The following is an 18,506-nucleotide window of genomic DNA, read 5'->3' as shown; positions in this document are numbered from 1 at the left end:
AAGCCAGCCTTGCTGATGCTAGCAAGCCATACAGGATACATTTTACTTCTCCTTTCCTTTCCTTTCCTTTCCTTTCCTTTCCTTTCCTGTAAACAGATGTTCAAGAGTAAAGCTCTAGAACTTGGAGAGAAGCTCCTACCAGCCTTCAACACCCCTACTGGGATCCCACGAGGTGTCATAAATCTGGGCAGGTAAGACATATATCATTATTTCTGCTGTCATTTGGAGAGCGTGGTATTTATTCACTGAATGTCTGTAAAGGAACGCAGTCGGTAACAGCTGTTCCTTAGGGGCATTTTGCCTCTGTTAAATCTTGCATCCAGATTCTCAGAGAACATTCATTTTGTCAACCTGTGCTCCTAGATGTACCTTGGGAGTAGGCAGAGGTGACTCAAGTTAAATCCAGCTGGGTTTTATCAATTTTTTGCTAGTTCATGTTTCTTTCCCAACCTCTCAGCCAAGCTTCACGCTGGAGGAGTGCTTTCCTGCTCATGGTTTCCTTTGTGATGTTTGTATGTTGGTGTAGATAGTCATCTTTGATCTGTACTTGCAGTTTTGCAATGTGACCACTGGAGTGCATGATGCAGCACCTAGGTCCATGCAGGGGAGCTGAGAAATGCGTTTTACGTGCCTAACTGTCGGGGTCTCATCTGGATGGGTGAGAATCCAGCATCTGTGTGATCTCCCTGCCTGCACTAGATCTGGCGATAGATTTAAATTCACTTTGCTTGTGAGGTAGGGAACATTCTCAGATAAAAGGGGGAGACTGAGACAGTACATTCCATAGTGGGTGAAGAGATGAGCGTACAATCCTGGAGCCTTGACTCCCAGCATCTGGTTTTAATTGTCACTGGCTGCCAATAAGGTCATCATTGTTTGTTTTAATGCTCACAAATAAACTCCTGGGTACCAGCTGCAGGTTGGCAGGAGCACAGAGAGCATTAAATACAGGTTAACACAAGCCTTTCATTTTTACTTCTCCCAACATGTAGAGCAGCTGCTGTGAACATCTTAATTCATCTGTTACTCCCAAATCTCCCACTCGGTCCGTTTTTCTCACCAACTGCAGGGTTCTGTTGATTATGTCACTCGGATTGATCCATCACTGGGATATCACGGTCACCCTTCAGTTGTCTCAGTGAAAATTGGGAGCCTGTCCATCACCTTTAGCTGTTTCCTCTCCAGAAATGACACTCTGTCCCTTTGCTCAAAGATGAAGGCTCAGCACAAACTTAACCTGTTGCAGAATTGCCAGGTCTTGCTCTCTCTCCCCTTTGCAGAGCCACTCAGCGCAGCAGCCTGTCTCCACCCAGACATCCCAAAATGTTTTGCTGAGGGTCTTGGCTAACAGGGAGAAAAATGGAGACTGTTTGGAGGGTTACTGGCTTGGGCTCTTAGAGGGGCGATGAAGCTGATGAGGAGGCTGGGATCACTGAGTCTTAGGATGGTGTATATAGCTTGGCTATGTTGAACAGCCTGCACTTGAGTAGGAGGCATGTATTGCAAAGAAAAGTGGAGCTCAGGGTACAGTTGATGGAGAAATTGCTGGAACCTGTGGGGCATTTAATCTAAACACCAGGATAAGCCCCCTGTCAGCATGAAGCAGAAGCTGGGGAAGGTTTTGAGCCCAGGCTTGCAATTCTGTTCTTCCTACTTCTATGGGATTTCACTACGCAGATCTGCTGATGCCCAAAAAGCCAACCAGGCCCAGGGCAGAGGGATGTCCTTCACCCTGCTAACCTAGGGAACTGCTTGAATCCAAATCAACCTCACTTTCTGCCTGATAGTTTCTTTCCTATGTGGATCTTGTTTGGAGGGGCGTCAGGTGCAGTCATACTGTAGCCTAGGTTTGCAAAGTGCTGTCTACTTCTCCAGGCTATTGAGTCACTTTGGATCATGGTTAAAGCCCCTTTAGGAATTGGGTTCGTCCTGCACACCTTCCTTTGTCTTGGGGAACGTCCTCCTAGTGGGGAGTGTTTGACCAAAGGTTAGGAGAGAGGTGGAGACCAGCTCTGCTTGTGCTCTATTGCTAGACCATCCCTCCTGACCAGTGCCACGTCAGGCTGGCCTTGACTGCTGAGAGCTGGGGAAGGTGCAGGCTGTTGCCATGTAGAGGGGCCCCTTTAGGTTACCAGTTATGTAGGTACTACTTCAGTTTTTCCCAGTGGTCCTTGCCCTCTCTGCAGACCAGCCCTTTGCAGCCTCCCAGCAACACCCTGTCTGCAGCATCTGAGCTGGGGAGTCTCAGGGCAATTTGTTTCAGCTCCAATCAGCCTGGAACACCTCTGTTATAGTGAGCACAGTCTTCAGCTGTGCTTGCTTCACTCAAACACATCCTGTCTGAAGCAGCTTTCAGGGGGATTCCTGGGCACGAGATAATATTTATTTATTTATTTTCACATCCTTTCACTGCGGCAGCTAAAGAAAATGGAAATGGGGGCTCGTTAAGCTAGGAGAACTTAGATCAGTCAGTGCCTCCTTCCATATGTGGTATGGAAGTACTGCAGCCCTTTAACCACAGTGAAAAGGCATGCAAGCCCTTTTTAACCAGACGGGGATGATGGGATTCCACAGGCAACAATCCTAGCTGCATTCCCTGATATAACTGCATGCAGCAGCACTACCCAGCAGTTTGGGACAAAGACAGAAGAGTCTTCTACCCGCTTAGATAATGTGGAGGGACGTACCTTGCAGGGAGAGGCTTGCTGCTCCTGTCTGGAGCTGGAAGTAATTCTGCACCTGCAGATGCTTTCTGCATTTTTCCTTGAAGGGAAACATTTTTCTGGGGAAAGATCATTTAGTTTTAGCCTTTTGTAAATAGATATCCCTATTTTTCCTAGTATAGAAGCTTTCAGGCGCCCTCTAGTGTTTCTTCCCGCCCCACCTGCCTACCCCAAAAAGGGAAGGGTCAGAAATGTGTAACATTGGCAATTTCCACTGAAAATCCTGGTAATCAAGAGATCTGAAAATCAAGCTTGCATCACTTCCAAAAAGAGGACCTCTGAGCCTCCCTGGACCAGCAACTGCAGAGGCTATTTTGGGATCAAGCTCTAAAGGTAAAGGTCACTTTCCTGTCTGCATGGCTTTCGGAGAGATGGACTCTCAGCAGACAGCCGTGATCTGTAGCAGTGGGTTGGGAGATGGGAACAGCCCTGTGGAAAATCAAATGCGAATGGAAGGCAGGTGAGAGCATGTGATCTGTTTGAAGAGCCTGCTGCCCTTCTCACCCTTTGATCAGATTCAGAGTCTTTGTAAGACTGGCTTCTCTGTGGGTACCCACTATCCTTACCATCTGAATTTGCTCCCTCTTTACACATGCTGCCTTGTGGAGAGACCTTTCCCCACCCCAGGTGGAATTTGTGTAGAGCAGGAGGAGGAGAGCAAAGTGGAGCAGTGGGTCTGAAAACGGATCCACCACAAGTGAGAAATGGAGGTCAATATAATCTCTCTCTCTGGAGATTCTCCCTTCCTGTGCTTGCAGGACAGACCAGAGGAGCACCTGCAGGGCTGGGGGATCTCATACTAGAACCTTGTTCTCCAGGGATATTAGATCTCACGGTGCTTTTTCCAGCAGTCAGGTGTGGAAATTAACCCCCTCCTCACTCTTGGTGCTGTGCCGGGCACAAATGTGGTTGCTTCCGTAGCCAGCCACAGGTGTCTGCATCTCAAGGGTTTAAACGTGGATATGTATAAAGCATATTGGGATCCAAGGTGCTGCATTCATTTCAGCTTAGAGATGGTTCCAAGCCCTCAGAAAGCTCTTGGCCCTCTTGGTGACCTGGGAGGTTGGAAGATGGGGTTCTCAGTGCAGGGCTTAGCTCTGCTGTCTCCCCCATCACATGCACTTTGTGAAGCAGGTTCACCCAGTGTCTGTGTGCAAAAGACTCCTGTTTGACTTTGCCTTTGACAGTCTGGACACCCACAGGCTAGAACACCTCACCTGCTCCTTTGCTTTGGGCTTACAGCTAATCCTTTTTGCTGAGGGGGTAATTGTTCAGCCCAAATGATCCCTGAGAACCTGCAAATGTCATTGATCCCTGTCAGTCAAGGGTGCAATGTTTCAGTCCTTGGATGTCAGGAATGGGCTTCGTGCATACAGCAAATACACAGTGGGGACAAGAGCTTTGCCTTTATCAGACAGAGAAAGCAGCTGTTTACTTGGTAACAAAGGTTCCCTCTTCTGTCCTTTGCAGTGGTATGAGCTGGAGCTGGGGCTGGGCATCTGCAGGAAGCAGCATCTTGGCAGAGTTTGGCACCCTCCATCTCGAATTCTTGCACCTCACGGAGCTCTCAGGAAACCCAGTATTTACTGAGAAGGCAAGTATTTGGCCAGCTGCACTTTACCAAAATGATTCACCTGCATGCATCACCTCTGTGTCTGGGCTCTAGAAGTAAAGCAACGTGTTACATTCAGCTATTCAGGGTGGGGAGCACAGAAGCCTTTGCCTTTGCCTTTGCCTTTGCCTTTGCCTTGCACAGCCCAGCTTGCCAGTGGAGAAATCATCCTGGTAATGACCCAGAGTTAGACACCCAATCTTAAATGCATGCTTTGCAGGCTGCAAAGGTCACTAATGGGCTCTGGCAGACAGCGGGAGGGGGGAAAGTTCCACAGGCAGAGACCTCTCGCTGCAAATGTCCTGCCTCCAGCCTTGGCATTCAAGCCTAGGAAGTGTCAGCATGAGTGTTTCAGCTGATCCCAGCCCTGGGGCTTGTACGTATCTGTGCATCCAAAGACAGAATTTGATGCTAAGCCCATGCTCTGGAGGGTCTGTTTTACATCGAGTCAGCATATTTTTGTAAAGAAGCTTACTGAAGAACCCCCACACAGACTGTGCATAGGAGGCTAGCAGCTGTATCTATGATGAGATCTGGATTCCTTATGACTTGCTCTCAGGACCAAGCCCCATCAGTATCCATGCACTAATTTTGTAGAGTTGCCACGCTCTGATTAGTCTGAGATGCTGTTGTGTCCCATGGGGCTGGAAAGCTGCTGTCTTAATACGTTCCTTAGTTGTTCATGTTGCCTTTGGCCTTGCCGTTCTCTTCCCTCTCACAGAAACAATCACTGGGAAGCACCTTGGGTTTTCTCCCCATATCTCAGTCTTACCAAGTTGTAGCACAAAGCCACTGCTGAATACAGAGGCACGGGCTAAATTAAATTGTCTCTCCAGTGCCTGTAACCAAGATAATGGTTTAGCTTCAATGTCCTAACATTAATGCCTCATACTTGTGGACTGGCAGATGTTAAATGTAATGTGCCAGCCATTGGGATTTTTGCAAAGGAAAGGTTTGGCAGTTGACATATTGGCTTCTTTTTTGTGTAACTTGTAGATGAAAATCTATTAATATTATGCATTATCTTGAGCTTTTCTACAAGTGATCTTGTCGTGTGTGTGAAAGCAACGTAATAAAAACAGGGCTGGATTTCAGCTGTCGTTAGCTTTCACCACATGTTCTCCAAGGAACGAGTTCTGAGGGAGACAAATCACTCCTGTTAGAATCAGAACTTCCCCCTGGAGTCCGATGAAAATAGATCACACCAGAGTGTAGTGAAAATACTCATTCTTTTCCCTGCCTTTCTAGTAAAATGGCTTGAGAACAGACTGCTTTCAAGATATTTCCAGTGTTGACCTGCTGGCCACCTGCTTACTCAGTGAATGGACAGGAGGAGAAAAAGAACCAGGCAGAAGGGGAGAGAAACAGAGAAGATAAGGGAGTCCATGGAAAAAAAGAAAGGGAGAGAAAGGTAGAGTCAAAAAAAAAGGGAGGGAAGAATCAGAAAATGAAGGGAAAGTAAAAACCAAGGACTCTGAAAGTGTCAAGATGAGGAAATAGAAATCTGGAATGAGGAAGGGAGATAAATGATTCAGGAGTGAGACCATATTTTTTTTTCATATCTCATGCTCTCAAATACAATACACACTTTGTTTTTGAAAGGCATTATGAAGAAGGGTTTTTTTTCCAGAGCTATAGCTGCAGAGCAAATACAGAGCCTAATCTTCAGCTTACTCACCCCTCCCCTTTTTCTGCTTAACTAAAACCCTAGCTGCTGCTGAAGACTGGTCTCCATGGATGGAGCTATGATCTGGCAAAGCTATGGAATAGGAAGCAAGACCAGAAGCCCTAGCAACCAGCAAAATTGCCCTGAGTTATGCTAGCTTGATTAGCAGAATGACTCTTCAAAAGAAGAGATAATTGTTAACACCTGTGACATGAAAAACAATGGGCCATTGACTCCCTTTGCTGCCTTAATGGTAATACCAGAGCTGATGCACCCTGGAGAAGGAATCAAAGCAGGGCAAAAAATCAATTTCCCAGCTTAATACACACCCCAATGTTGGGGTGAAAAGGCACATTATATATGAGAAATAGGGTAAATGGTTCAGAGGTAAGAAAAAGGTGAAGAAACAAAGATGTGGAAAGGCAAGTGGGTGGGAATGAGAAGAGGGATGAAACTATGGTCAAACGAACACCAGAAATAGAGGCAAGGAAAAGGGAGACTGCTTCTCCATCTAGGCTTAATTCTATGTTCCATGTTACACCGTCGTCTGTTAAACCAAGGGCCTGGTTTATTTGGTCGTCCTAGAGCTAATCAAGTTCCCTTTTTAGGTTCCCAGTCCAGCAAATGAGGGAGGGTGAGAATTCCATTTTAATAGATTGTCCTAGGCTAAACATGGCCATTATATTCCACAGCAAATGCACTGGATTAAAAATAATGCTGTGAGAGAGGAGGTGCAGGAGGACATGGGCTCAGACAGTCATCTGGAGGGAAATGACTTCAGCCGAGTTGATCAACTCATTAACTCGCAGCTTGGGACGCATGCCATTTTAGTGGGAATGATGTCCATCTCTGCCTTTATTCAGATGGACAATTAGAGTGCCATGCTGCTAAACTTCAGTAAATATTATGCAATGTGTGGGCTTATTTGAAAGCTCTGACTTAATTTATATGCCAAAAGCTGGCTATAGACTTACCTCATTTTATTGGTTTAGAGTTCTGTGGGTTACAACTGCTCTGAAGGTTACAAAGAATATATATTAGTGTCGTGCCATTTATTCTCATTCCTTATGGAAAAAATGTGCAGGATTTAATTGGGACAAAACCATTAGGGGCTTCCTGAAAATGAAGTGGGGCTATTCAGAGCCGAAGGCTGATTCAGCAAGTTCGTAAATGCACATTTGTTTAACATGCAAATCATTTGTTTGCACGTCTTCCTTACACTAGAACTGAGTTTCCCAAACTGACAGATTGCGCACCACCGATTTTAAAACAATACAACCTTAAGTACCACAAGCAAATTGTTGTCATAGAAAGTAATTATAACAAATCTGTTAAAGTATATCACTGACAGTCTGTCTGTGTATCACTGGTGGTACGTGTACCACAGATTGGGAACCGCTGCTCTAGAACATTGGACTTTTACTGTGGTCTTCCATCACTGATGGCCTCATGAAGTTAGTCTTTTTGCTTTTTCCCCACACCAAACCCCAGTGAACGATCTTACAGGATTCAGTGGGATTGTTTATGTGCTTAAAGAACGTGTGTAAGTAGTCAGCTGAGTTGGGACCTAGTAGGATTTTTTTTAAGTGATTCCAGACATCTATATTTATTTGCCAGTCATGGAACAGGAGCAGCATTTGTGGTAGGTCAGTCCTCTACTGGCCTGTTACTTGTCTAGTTGGGTGTCCAAAGCCAACAATTTCAAAAGTTTCAATGCAGAGCAAAACAGTGTTTGATTTCTTAATGGAGAAATAGAAAGCATCTTGTCTGTTTTCTCTTTGTAGGTCATGAACATCCGCAAAGTTCTGAACCGAATTGAGAAACCACAGGGGCTTTATCCTAACTTTCTCAGCCCGGTCACTGGGAACTGGGTGCAGCGTATGTATCGGTCTCTTAATCTGAGCCACATATAGCCACAAAGGCATTTCAGCATTTGCATCATTCTTTAGAAAGTGAGGGGAACTGAAAGACCAGTGAGCCAAGGAAAGGTATAAGCAGCCAACTAAAGCCCTCGCTAATGCTGATCAAGGATTTCATCGTACATGGTGATTAGATAAACATAACCCAATTCAGAGAATGCAGTATAATCATCTTTCACAGCAGCCTTATTTCCAGCTGCCTATCTTACCTCCAGAAGGAGGTGTCGAGCCTGTCGTGTTCAGGGAAGGATTATGCTGCACGATTCATTGCACAGATATTAAAAATCAGCATATGTCTGAAAGCCTCATCCTGCATTCCTTGTGTATCCCGTGTTCCCATTAGCTTCCCTGGGATTTGTAGGCAACACGCTGAAGCCTGGAGAGATTTGTTTGCTGTGGATTAATGCAGCCAGTAAGGGACCATCTGGGGGAATAGTGAGGAAGTGAAATCTGGGGTCCTGCAAAAACAGCCCAAGAACCATTAGGAACAAAGGAAACTGTTTCCCAGCCCAGTCACTCGCATGCATCTAATACACCCATCACCATGGCATCTGCTGCTGGAGCGTCCTTCTAATGCAGTGAGTGCAATGTGGGTCTTCTGCATCACTGTTAGGACCACAACTGCAGCTAGGTGGAAGGGGCCAGTATTTAAGCAGATAGGCCTGCAGCGTAGAAGAGGGAAGGACATCTAGTAAACATGACATAGGAATGATGGGAACAATAGGAGTGACGTAGCCAGATGAGAAACTCTGCTATTCCTGCCTCTTCCTAAACCACTCGACTGCTTCAGTCTCCAGAGAGGAGCTGCAGGATCTATTTTTGCTGCCCAAGGGCAAAATGTTGCTCTCCAATCCGAATGTCAGGTCTTGACTCTGGCTTCTCCCCACATGTCCAGCCTATCACTGGTAAAATTTTATCATAGGCATTTCTGCCCTCTGTGTTTTCTTTTCTAAAGGGAAGTTTGGGAGAAACTGTTTTTAATCCAGCCACATCAGTGGATTCAAATTTGTCCCAATTAAGCAGCCGTCCCATTTAAGCGAAGTTCATTGCATTCATTGTATCGCACCCTTGTTTCATATGTCTGCCATGCTCAGCTTGCACTCCTGGATCACTCACAACCTTTTTAACCACTGTATTAGCAGTAATAATTATAATTGACAGGGCAGTTGCATGGCTGCTGTTGCATGAGACAGCGCTAGCTCTGAGCAATCCCTGACCTTTAACGTGCTGTCTCAACACCTCTAATGGTAATTGACAGGGCTTGGGTTGAAAATCTTCCCAGCAAGGTGTCATGGGTGATTATAGTTGTCCCATTACACTAAAACTCTGCTTCAGCTCAGTGAGGGGAAAAAAAAATCTGTTCTCTACATCCCATTAATAGGCCTTCCAGACTCTCCACAGCCCCTTTTAGTGGCTTCACCTGTCCATCCCCATTTGTATGGGCACAGTTTCTGCAACACGTCTGTTTTGAAAACTTGATTTTGCCTCCTCAGGGTACGTCTTTCTCCAAGTTAATTTTCTTTAAGTTATTGCCACTTAGCATCAGTGCTGCCCTTTTGTCTGGGATGTTGTACTAATCCTGTCAGCATTGATGCGCAGAGGAGAAAAGGCATCGTGACTCTTACGTGCAGATCTATCCTTCCAGTCACTGTTAACGATCCTCTTCCAAAAGGGCAGTGTTCACAGTCTTCTAATTGCAAGTGATGAATTCGAGTGGGTCATACATCCCACTTGGAATTCAGCATTGATTGGTTTTGGCCACCATTTCAGCATGACTTTCACCGTTGCTTCCTTTATAAATCCATTCATTTAACTCATTTTAGCCAACCCACTCAAATCACTGTGGTACCTAGTGGTCTTCAAGCTGATCAATAATTGTTCCTGAACAGTTGGCTTGGACAGAGTTTACATCACAGAACTAAAGAAAAACACGCCAGCAAACTGAGGCATCATCAGGGCATCTCCTGGGTGGAGCAGCGTGTTGGCTAGTTCTGTGGTTTGAACCCTGTTTCCAGGGAAGCAACAGACTGATCAGCTTCTGCTGGACAGAGTCAGCTGAGTAGACTTTGGCTGCTGCCTGCCACAGAGACTTCTCCAGAGGCATCTGCCTTTCGTGTTGTTTCACTTCATTTAAGCCAGTTGCAGGAAGCTGTTTTCTTGGAATCCTTGTGCTCTTTTGAAAATGGTTAGAACAAATCATCACACCTCCAGAGAGGGCAGGAGTTGCTCTCCTTTTGAACAGATGCACTTCCCTTTTGCAAATGAGTGCACCATCTTGTGCTGAAATTCAGGGCTTATTTGCATGGAGGCAGATTCTGGCAACACTTGTAGCATGTGAAGAACAATTGGATATCAGCACTCTCGCTTTGGCGTTTTCATAGGATCTCCCACCTCCCGGTTAAAGGCAACGTGTGTTCGTACAGTATTCTGTCCTCTTTCCCAAATCTGTGTTTCTAATCTCCATAGTTTTGCCATGGATTATTCTGTACATCGTTGGACATAATTTATGAGATCTGTTTGCTCTCTGGGTCAGCAAAATGCCTGGCTCCTCATCTTTCTTGGTAGGATTTATTCAGAATAAGCCTCAGGACTATGTATGCACAAGGAAAAAGGAGAGAAGAACCAGGATAGCTATCCTGAAAAAAACCTGCTCTAATTGCCTGCATTTAAATTTAACACATGCTGACACCTGGGTGGATAGCCAGGGTTGATGACTACAGTTCAGTCTCCAGTTAAATGGTGATGGAAAGGCACTTTGTCCCTTTCATATGACATGTGAGTGAGTTCTGGGTTGTTCCAAAGAATTAGGGTCCTCCTCCTCTACCCCCAGTGCACTTTAAAGATGTAAATCTGTCGAGCAGATTCCCATTTAGAGTCCTGTAGGCCAAAAAACTCCCACCATCCTACCTGTTTCCTGGAGTGATTAGTTAGTATTCTCCTCCTAGGTAAGGTCAAAACACTGTGTACTCTGAACAGATAGCCTTGAAAATCTGATTGCTTCAGAAGGCAATATTCCTTGTGTACTCCCACACCAACCTTTGTTATTTTAATACGTAAGCAACCCAGGGCCTCTGCATGAGCTCAGTGTGCTACCCCATGTGGGGAATATAAATCACAAGACCTGCCTGCCCCCATGAGCTGTTCTGCCAAATCCTCCTTTTCCTGCTGTGATACTTAACCAATTCTTGACCTTCTTCCATTTGTTGCAAGCCTGGGGGCAAAAGAAGGGGGTCTTTACCAGTGGACTCATAGCTGCAGATCTGTCAGTTCTTCCCACTGCTCTGAGTTTCTTAATCCAGGATACATCATGGTTATCTTATAAACAGGAATTTAGGAGACCATGTACATGATTTGCAAAGTAAAAGCCCCAAATTAAACTGAGTGCAACTGGCACTTTGTAAGAAAACAAAGTATTTTTTTTTCTTATGATTCCACTTTACTCCTCGGTATTTTTTCTTACTGCTAACAACCAACAGGATACTGAGAAGGCAGCAGAGAGACTTGAGTGATGCTAATAAATAAGGGTGTAATTGCTCTGTTTTGTAAAGGGGCTGCAGATTGCAGGTATCCAAAATAGTTGTGCAGCAATTTCTCCCTGGCTTTTCCCCCTCACAGACCATGTCTCCATTGGGGGACTCGGGGACAGTTTTTACGAATATCTGATCAAGTCCTGGTTGATGTCAGATAAGAGAGATGCCGAAGCTAAAAAGATGTACGATGATGCACTAGAGGTAAGGGACATGTTTGATTTGCTTTGTGTTAATGAACAACTGCTTTGCCCACAGCAGTGTTACAGTCCACTGTTTGTTTATTTGCTGTGTTGGTTTTTCCCCTACCTGCAAAATTTTTTTGCATGAGTGAGTGTATCCATTTTCATATTTTGTAGGCAATAGAAAAGCACTTGGTAAAAAAATCTGCTGGAGGATTAACCTACATTGCCGAGTGGCGAGGTGGCATCTTGGATCACAAAATGGGCCACTTGGCTTGCTTTTCTGGTGGCATGATAGCCCTTGGAGCAGAACATGCAGGAGGAGAGCAAAAGCAACAGCATATGGATCTAGCTGCAGAGATAACTCACACTTGTCATGAATCTTATTCACGGTCAGGTAAGCAGTGCGGACTGAGGGGAAAACCTACATATAAGACACTGTGATGGGTTGTGGATTTACAGCCTTGAAAGGGCTGAATCTCATATGCCAGAGGATCGCAGTAATTTATATGTGTTTCTGTGGCACTTTCAATCCAGCTAATAAGGCCTCTCAGCTTTCATTTCTCCTCCAATCTCCTGTATGGGAGAAGCTGGTACAGGTATCTCCATTTGGCAGAGAGGGAAACTGAAGCACAGAGAGATTACGTGCTTTACCCCGTGTTTGGCAGAGCTGGGAATTGAACCCAAGTCTAAATCATAGTCATTTGTTCAGATATCAAGACTGCCCTTTCTCATTTATCAAGGGACAGTCTGAGCTCCTGGGTGTCACATCACCACTTCAGGAAGAAATGAAGAAAAGTGCTAATCTGACCTTAACTTCTCCCATGGCGTGAAACTGGGTCCAGCTAAGAGTTATGGGCGTTGTAGAATGTTAAAAACCTGTCACTGAATTCTTTGTTCCTCCTTAAAATGAGCCAGAAGCACAACCAGAAAGTTTCTGAGAAGGCAAGATGCACGTGCTTTCTCAAGTCCAGAGAAACCCTTGCAGCTGCGCAATGGGCTTTGCTTTCAAAGCATTTTGAATATTTTCTTTCAAGTTTGCTATGACAGCAATGCCGAGACAGAAAAAGCAGTCCATACTAACAAGGCGTCTATAGCCACCCCTCAGCAAGCCCTGGTTCAAGCCAGAAGCGGTTAGTGAGGAGAGCCTAACCCACTATGATCGTACAGCTGAAAAGATCTTGCAGAGAAGCAGCATGTTACCATAAGTGCAGTCTCAGTTTGGATGCCACTGTTCCCTTCTTTGTAGGTGCTTCTGCAGCACATCTGTCTGCACAGTGCGTAGCTGTAGGCGGCTCTGTCTCTGGGAGTCTGGCCTGCTAGACTTCCATCTTTGCTTAACTGTTCCTTACAGGTCTGGCTGCACAAGGAGTTGCTGCTAGGGTGTGTCCCTAGTATGTCACCTGCTCGGTGTGGGGGAGGTAACCTGCATAGCACCTGCTGTGGGGTAAGAGCATGCACTCAGGCAGGTACCATGAAGTGACTGAAATGCTGTGGGTTCACATGCCAGCCTTTGTGTGGGGCATGCAACGAGTCAGGGAGGGAGCAGGCAGCACAGCAGCAGGTAGGGCGAGAAGCAAACAGCAGAGCAGTGCACTGGGCAGTGGAAAGGAATCAGAGTGGCACTTGGGGAGGGTGCGAAGCAAATTTATGCCATGGCTGGCCCTCACCACCTTAGCTTTTCTCACGGTAACTTGTTCATAGAGCCATCCCCTATCATACTGTGGTGTCTTACTAGTATCTGTGCACCTGTACTGATGAGCTGCATCTAGTTAATTTACCTACGGCAGATTGAATCACTGTCAAGGCAGATTGAAATAAGACTTCCAAACACATTTTTCTCCCCCAGGGCTTCCAGAAGTGAAACTAGCCACCTGAACTAGCAGCCCTCTGGCTGTGACTGCTTGGAGGCAATTTTCACCTTCAGCAGTACCCACCAGCATAGAAGGGACAGCACTAAGCCTTCCATTACCAGCTATTGCACTGTCACATCAGCCAGCTCATTATATTTCAGACAACAGCAAACAGGGCAAGTCTGTGCCTTAAACATCCCTTGAGGCTCATGCATGCAGCAGGGCCCAGGCAGGACAAACTGTGTGTGGAGAAAACCATAACGGATCCCTGAAGCATGGCCTCGTGGTAAGAGCACAGGAACACAGGCCACCAAGCCTGAGTTCTGTTCCCAGCTGATACTGACTTCATGAGACTCTCCAGTAATCCAGATGCTTCTGTTTTCCTTATGCGTAAAAGATAAGGACTGCGGTGAATGTCTGTTAACATGCACAGAGTGTTTTGACACCCTCATGGAGAAGGCACACAAGGATCAGTTTTATTTAATTATTAGAAACTGTAGTTTAAATCAAGCAAATCCACGCGGTTTCTGTGGTGGTCTCCAGTTGAAAAAAACAAGTTCATATACTGGAGGGGAAAGAGCATCAGATATAGTCTCCGTAAACTCCTGGCCACCCTTTTTCAAAAGGTCCCTTGTGCATTTGCAGCAGTAATGGTTCAACTGGCTGGGACCCTTTGTCAAAGAGGCCTACAAACTGCCATCTGAGGGATCACACAAACATTTCCTTGACTGCAGAGTCAGCAGAACCTTTTCTGGTGCTCTGCTGTAAGAGCTGCCTTGCTGATCCTTCTCATTCAGGGCCTGGTCCTTAGAGCTGCGTCCTCTGCTGTTCAACTCCTGTGGATTTCAATGTAAAATGTGGGTGCTTGTCATCATCTCCAGGATCAGGCCTTAATGCTGTGTGGGAGAAGTCTCTGTAGGACATGTTAGGAGTCTTGGGACCAAAATACAGCCTGGCCAGGACCCATGGACTTCAATGAAAGTTGTACTTACTTGCATCAGGGTGGACTGTAATGCACAATCTTTGATGTTGTTGATGTGGCCCATACTACTATTCTCAGAAGTACCTGTTACCCAAACGTTTCACCAGAACTGTGTGAGCAGAATTTAAAGCTGGCCCTGCCAAGTGTCTTGTTTTTGCCAGTGGAATTGACTGAGTTTATACTGGGTTTGACTTGAACTTTTGTTGTGGTTGATGCTCTTCATCCCATTTTTAGATCCCTCTGGAAGCTATGGTTCTATCAAAGCCCTTTCAAACCCTGTCCTCTCCTTTGATTAATTTTAAATCGTGATTATTGTGTGTTCTCATTTCATTTAGATACCAAACTTGGCCCTGAAGCATTTCGCTTTGATTCTGGAACCGAAGCCACAGCCACCAGGCTCAGCGAACGCTATTATATTCTACGCCCAGAAGTGGTAGAAAGCTACCTGTACATGTGGAGACTGACGCATGATCCAAAATACAGACAGTGGGGGTGGGAAGTTGTGCAGGTATGACCGCAAAACATACAGTATTAACCATTGCAGACTGCAGGGTTCTTATGAAAGGTTTTCCCCTTGGACAGGAAAAAAATAAAAGGGACTTACATTGCACTGCTTACCAGCATGTATTAGCAAGATACAATGATCAACCTCATTGATTCTCATCTCTTTGCTGGTCAGTGAAAGAGTGTTTCCTATTCTTGTCTAGGCTTTGCCTGAGATAAATAAATGTGGGAGACCTGGAGGAAAAATGCCCCAGATTAGTAACAGTATTAAGTAGAGATGCACCAATATATCGGTCCCATATCAGATCAGCACCAATGTAAGGAAAATTGACAGTATCAGCAGTCAGCTTTTTTTGGCTGATGTGGCTGATAAATACCCCGTGCATGCGTGCAGCTGCAGTGCAGTATGCAGACTGCCAGTACAGCCTGGCAGCAGGGAGAGCATCTGGGTCTGGAGAGTAAGTCTGTTGTGGGGGAAGGGGCAGGGGGAGGGAAGGAGTATGAGGAGGGCAGATTGAAGCCCCTGTGGTGAGGGAGGGAGTGGGGCTGGGGAAGGGCAGGCACTGCACAGTCCAGTTGGGACAGGGCATGGGTTGGAGCTGCATGTAGTTCATCTGGGAGGTGTGGGGAGGTGGGGGTGGCTCCTGCTGCTGCATGCACCCCAGGAGGGCATGGGGGGGGCAGGAGGGCAGTGGCAAATTTTGGGGTGGCTGCAGCCCCCCTCCTCCCCAGTAGCCCCTCCCCCAGCACCACCAGCGTCTGCCCCCAGTGCAGCGTGGCCCAGCCTCCTGCCGGGAAGAGCTCAGCACTGCCTTGTCTCAAACCCACAGTGGCAATCTACCCTGCCCTGCATGCAGGTCCAGGGGTGCGTGCAGCAGCAGGAGCCCCCTCCACCCCTGTGCCCCCTGGTCAAGCTGCTTGTGGCTCCATCCATCCCCTTGTGCAGCCCCTGCCCCAGCCCCACTCTCTCCCTCACTACAGGGGTCTCAGTCTGCTCCCCATACTCCTTCCCTCCCCAGAGAATTAAGCCACACTTCCAAAACGTGTAGATTGCTTGAATCCACAGGTTCATATTTATCAGTCTTCATCCTATAAAGGTAGGTCTGTGAGCTTTCTATGACATGTTTGACTGAGACAAGTTCTTGCTTGTGCTGTGTGGACACAAGCCGCACCCCCCTCCATAGGAGACTTTCCAGCCAGCATGGCCCCCCACCTAGCTCTGTTATCTTGTGTGATGGCCAGTTGGCTGCTGTTGCATACCATATAGGGTGTTTATACACCTAGATTTGTCTGCTTCGACACATTGGATTAATCGAGTTTGCTTCGCATGCTGAGGTGAGCTGAGCTGAGGTGCCCGGTGCTGTGTCGCATGTATTGGTTTAAATGGTGAAATGCGCGTGAGTGCTGAGAAAATGGTGGTGGTGTGCTTTTGAACTAAAACACCTTTGATGTGTTTTAGTTCAAAAGTGCGCTGCCGCCATTTTCTCACCACTGTCATGTATTTTACTATTTATACAAATGTATGCACCTCAGCTCTGGGCGCTTTTAAAAGCTCCTGGCACTGCAGCACAAACATGCACAAATACCCATAGAGACTGCGTTTCAGTGGCCGGACTATCAGTCGCAAGTGTCTTGGGAAGATACTTTATAAACATAAAGAGTTACTACTTGAGATCTATTGCTGATCTGTGTGTAACACCAAGGTCCATCAATCAATGAGTTTACATAGTTTACATTTCTCTTGCTATTTCATTAGATCTAGCATTTTCCTGAAGTCCTGGGTAATAAGCAGTGAGAGAGAAGCTGCTATAAAAACTGAATCTGATTTGTAAACCTGACTTGTAACACAACTGATGATGATTAATGGCTTACTCCATGCTGCCATGTGTTGCTGAGATTTAGTTTCCTTCCTCAGGCACTAGAAAAACACTGTAGAGTAGAGGCCGGTTACTCTGGTATCCGAGACGTGTATACCACCACCCCAAACCATGACAACATGCAACAGAGCTTTTTCCTGGCAGAGACATTGAAGTAAGTCTAATATCATAGAAATCTTTCAGAATAGCGTTTTTCTTGGGGCATGAAGGCCTACATAGCATTGTTCATCTTTATGCAAAATACAGTATGATTTCATCTTAAAAAGCATTTGATTACCTGCTGTGCAGATTGTGGAAGATTGTGAGAGTGTTCATGTGGCATCTGCCAAACTACCACAGAAGCGGGAGGGAATGTGACTGGGATACCTTTTTGCAGTTTCCTAGGCACAGGGCAGTACATTTTAGCTGTACATTGGATGTAATAGCAGTCGTTGTCAGATCCTCACCATATAGCTCTAGTAATAATGAGCTATCCCTGTTTACTCCATCTGAGGATCAGACCTTACATGTTCACTGGGAACCCCATTAGAGCTTTTCTGTAATCGACTCTTTGTCTGCCTTTTCTCTCTTCCTACCGTGGGGCTTCAGGTACCTCTATCTTCTGTTCTGTGAAGATGATGTGCTATCTCTGGAGGACTGGGTATTCAACACAGAAGCCCACCCACTGCCAGTGAACCACACGAACTTTAAAGCTAAAGCAAGTGTGCACTAGTGAAGTCATTGCCCGAGCTCCCTGCCTCCGCGGCAGTCTACGGGTCATTGCGTTTCCTTGTCATTAAAGGAATTAGCAGCGTTCCTAAAATGGGATTTGGGGGCACTAGTCCAATTGCGGACAGTATTATAGTGGGAAGAATCAACCATGACATAAGCACCTTCTTTTCCTCTATGAGGAACTCTATTAGCCTGATAATGAGATGTCGATTCTGGGCCATGTTGCACACAGTTCATAGACATTCCTTTATACAGAGAATTTATAAGAAATCCACTGACTTTGCTTTCTAGTGGCCAAAGGATTGGAAGTTTGCCATAAAACAGAGGTTTCCCCTTTGTCCTTCCTTTCATTTTTTTTTATTTTTTTGCCTTTTATATACTGTTGGATTTTATCACATTTCTAATTACATTTTTCAAATACTGTGCTTTTTAAGTGGCGTCAACTGTGTAACTAAGTCAGAAGTTGTCTGCAAAATTCTTGACCCAAACGTATTTTTATATATTTTTTCTGTGCTCTTAAAACACATTGCATCACACGTAACTTTCCTTTGTGTTTGTGTTTTTTCTACTTTAATTTGTCCCTAAATGTTATGAGTCACTTGTAATAATTTCACTGCTGTAATAGTCAAATCTGTGAAATAGAATAAAAAGGTCTTGTAAAATAAGTAGCATTGCGGGTTGATCCTACATTGGCAGCTATCCATGCCTGTCAGATACTTGCCACATTATTCTTGGAATGAATTGCTGACGTGGCTGGGTTGATTTCAAGAATTATTTACAGTAAATATTGAGCTCAAGAATAATCTGTCAACTCTCTAACCAGTAACGTCAGTCTGCACCCGTTCTCCAAACCTGCACGTTCAAGTTGATCTCTGCAGTAGCAAGAACTCTGCAAATTGTCTCACTTCCACACACAAACATCCCTATCCACATAGATTCCTCTGGGATGA

The 18,506-nt window shown here is 45.6% G+C and overlaps 1 protein-coding gene across 1 annotated transcript in view; it reads left to right on the top strand.

Moving 5' to 3' along the window:
• The window catches only part of MAN1C1 (mannosidase alpha class 1C member 1), a 70,465-nt gene extending 52,244 nt beyond the window's left edge, over window positions 1–18,221 (top strand). Inside the window, exons 5-12 of the mRNA XM_090057608.1 lie at window positions 97–191; window positions 4,194–4,317; window positions 7,786–7,879; window positions 11,536–11,651; window positions 11,807–12,026; window positions 14,800–14,972; window positions 16,884–16,999; window positions 17,434–18,221. Of these exons, the coding sequence (XP_089913734.1) occupies window positions 97–191; window positions 4,194–4,317; window positions 7,786–7,879; window positions 11,536–11,651; window positions 11,807–12,026; window positions 14,800–14,972; window positions 16,884–16,999; window positions 17,434–17,557 (1,062 nt within the window). The 3' untranslated portion in view covers window positions 17,558–18,221. The remainder of the gene's footprint in view (window positions 1–96; window positions 192–4,193; window positions 4,318–7,785; window positions 7,880–11,535; window positions 11,652–11,806; window positions 12,027–14,799; window positions 14,973–16,883; window positions 17,000–17,433) is intronic.
• Window positions 18,222–18,506: the final 285 nt, after the last annotated feature.

Source organism: Crocodylus siamensis, chromosome 7 (genome assembly GCF_052110815.1).
Source record: "Crocodylus siamensis isolate JL-2025a chromosome 7, ASM5211081v1, whole genome shotgun sequence".
NCBI classification, from domain to species: Eukaryota; Metazoa; Chordata; order Crocodylia; family Crocodylidae; genus Crocodylus; species Crocodylus siamensis.
Note: the sequence above shows the minus strand (reverse complement) of the source record. Positions and strands in the feature narration are given on the sequence as shown.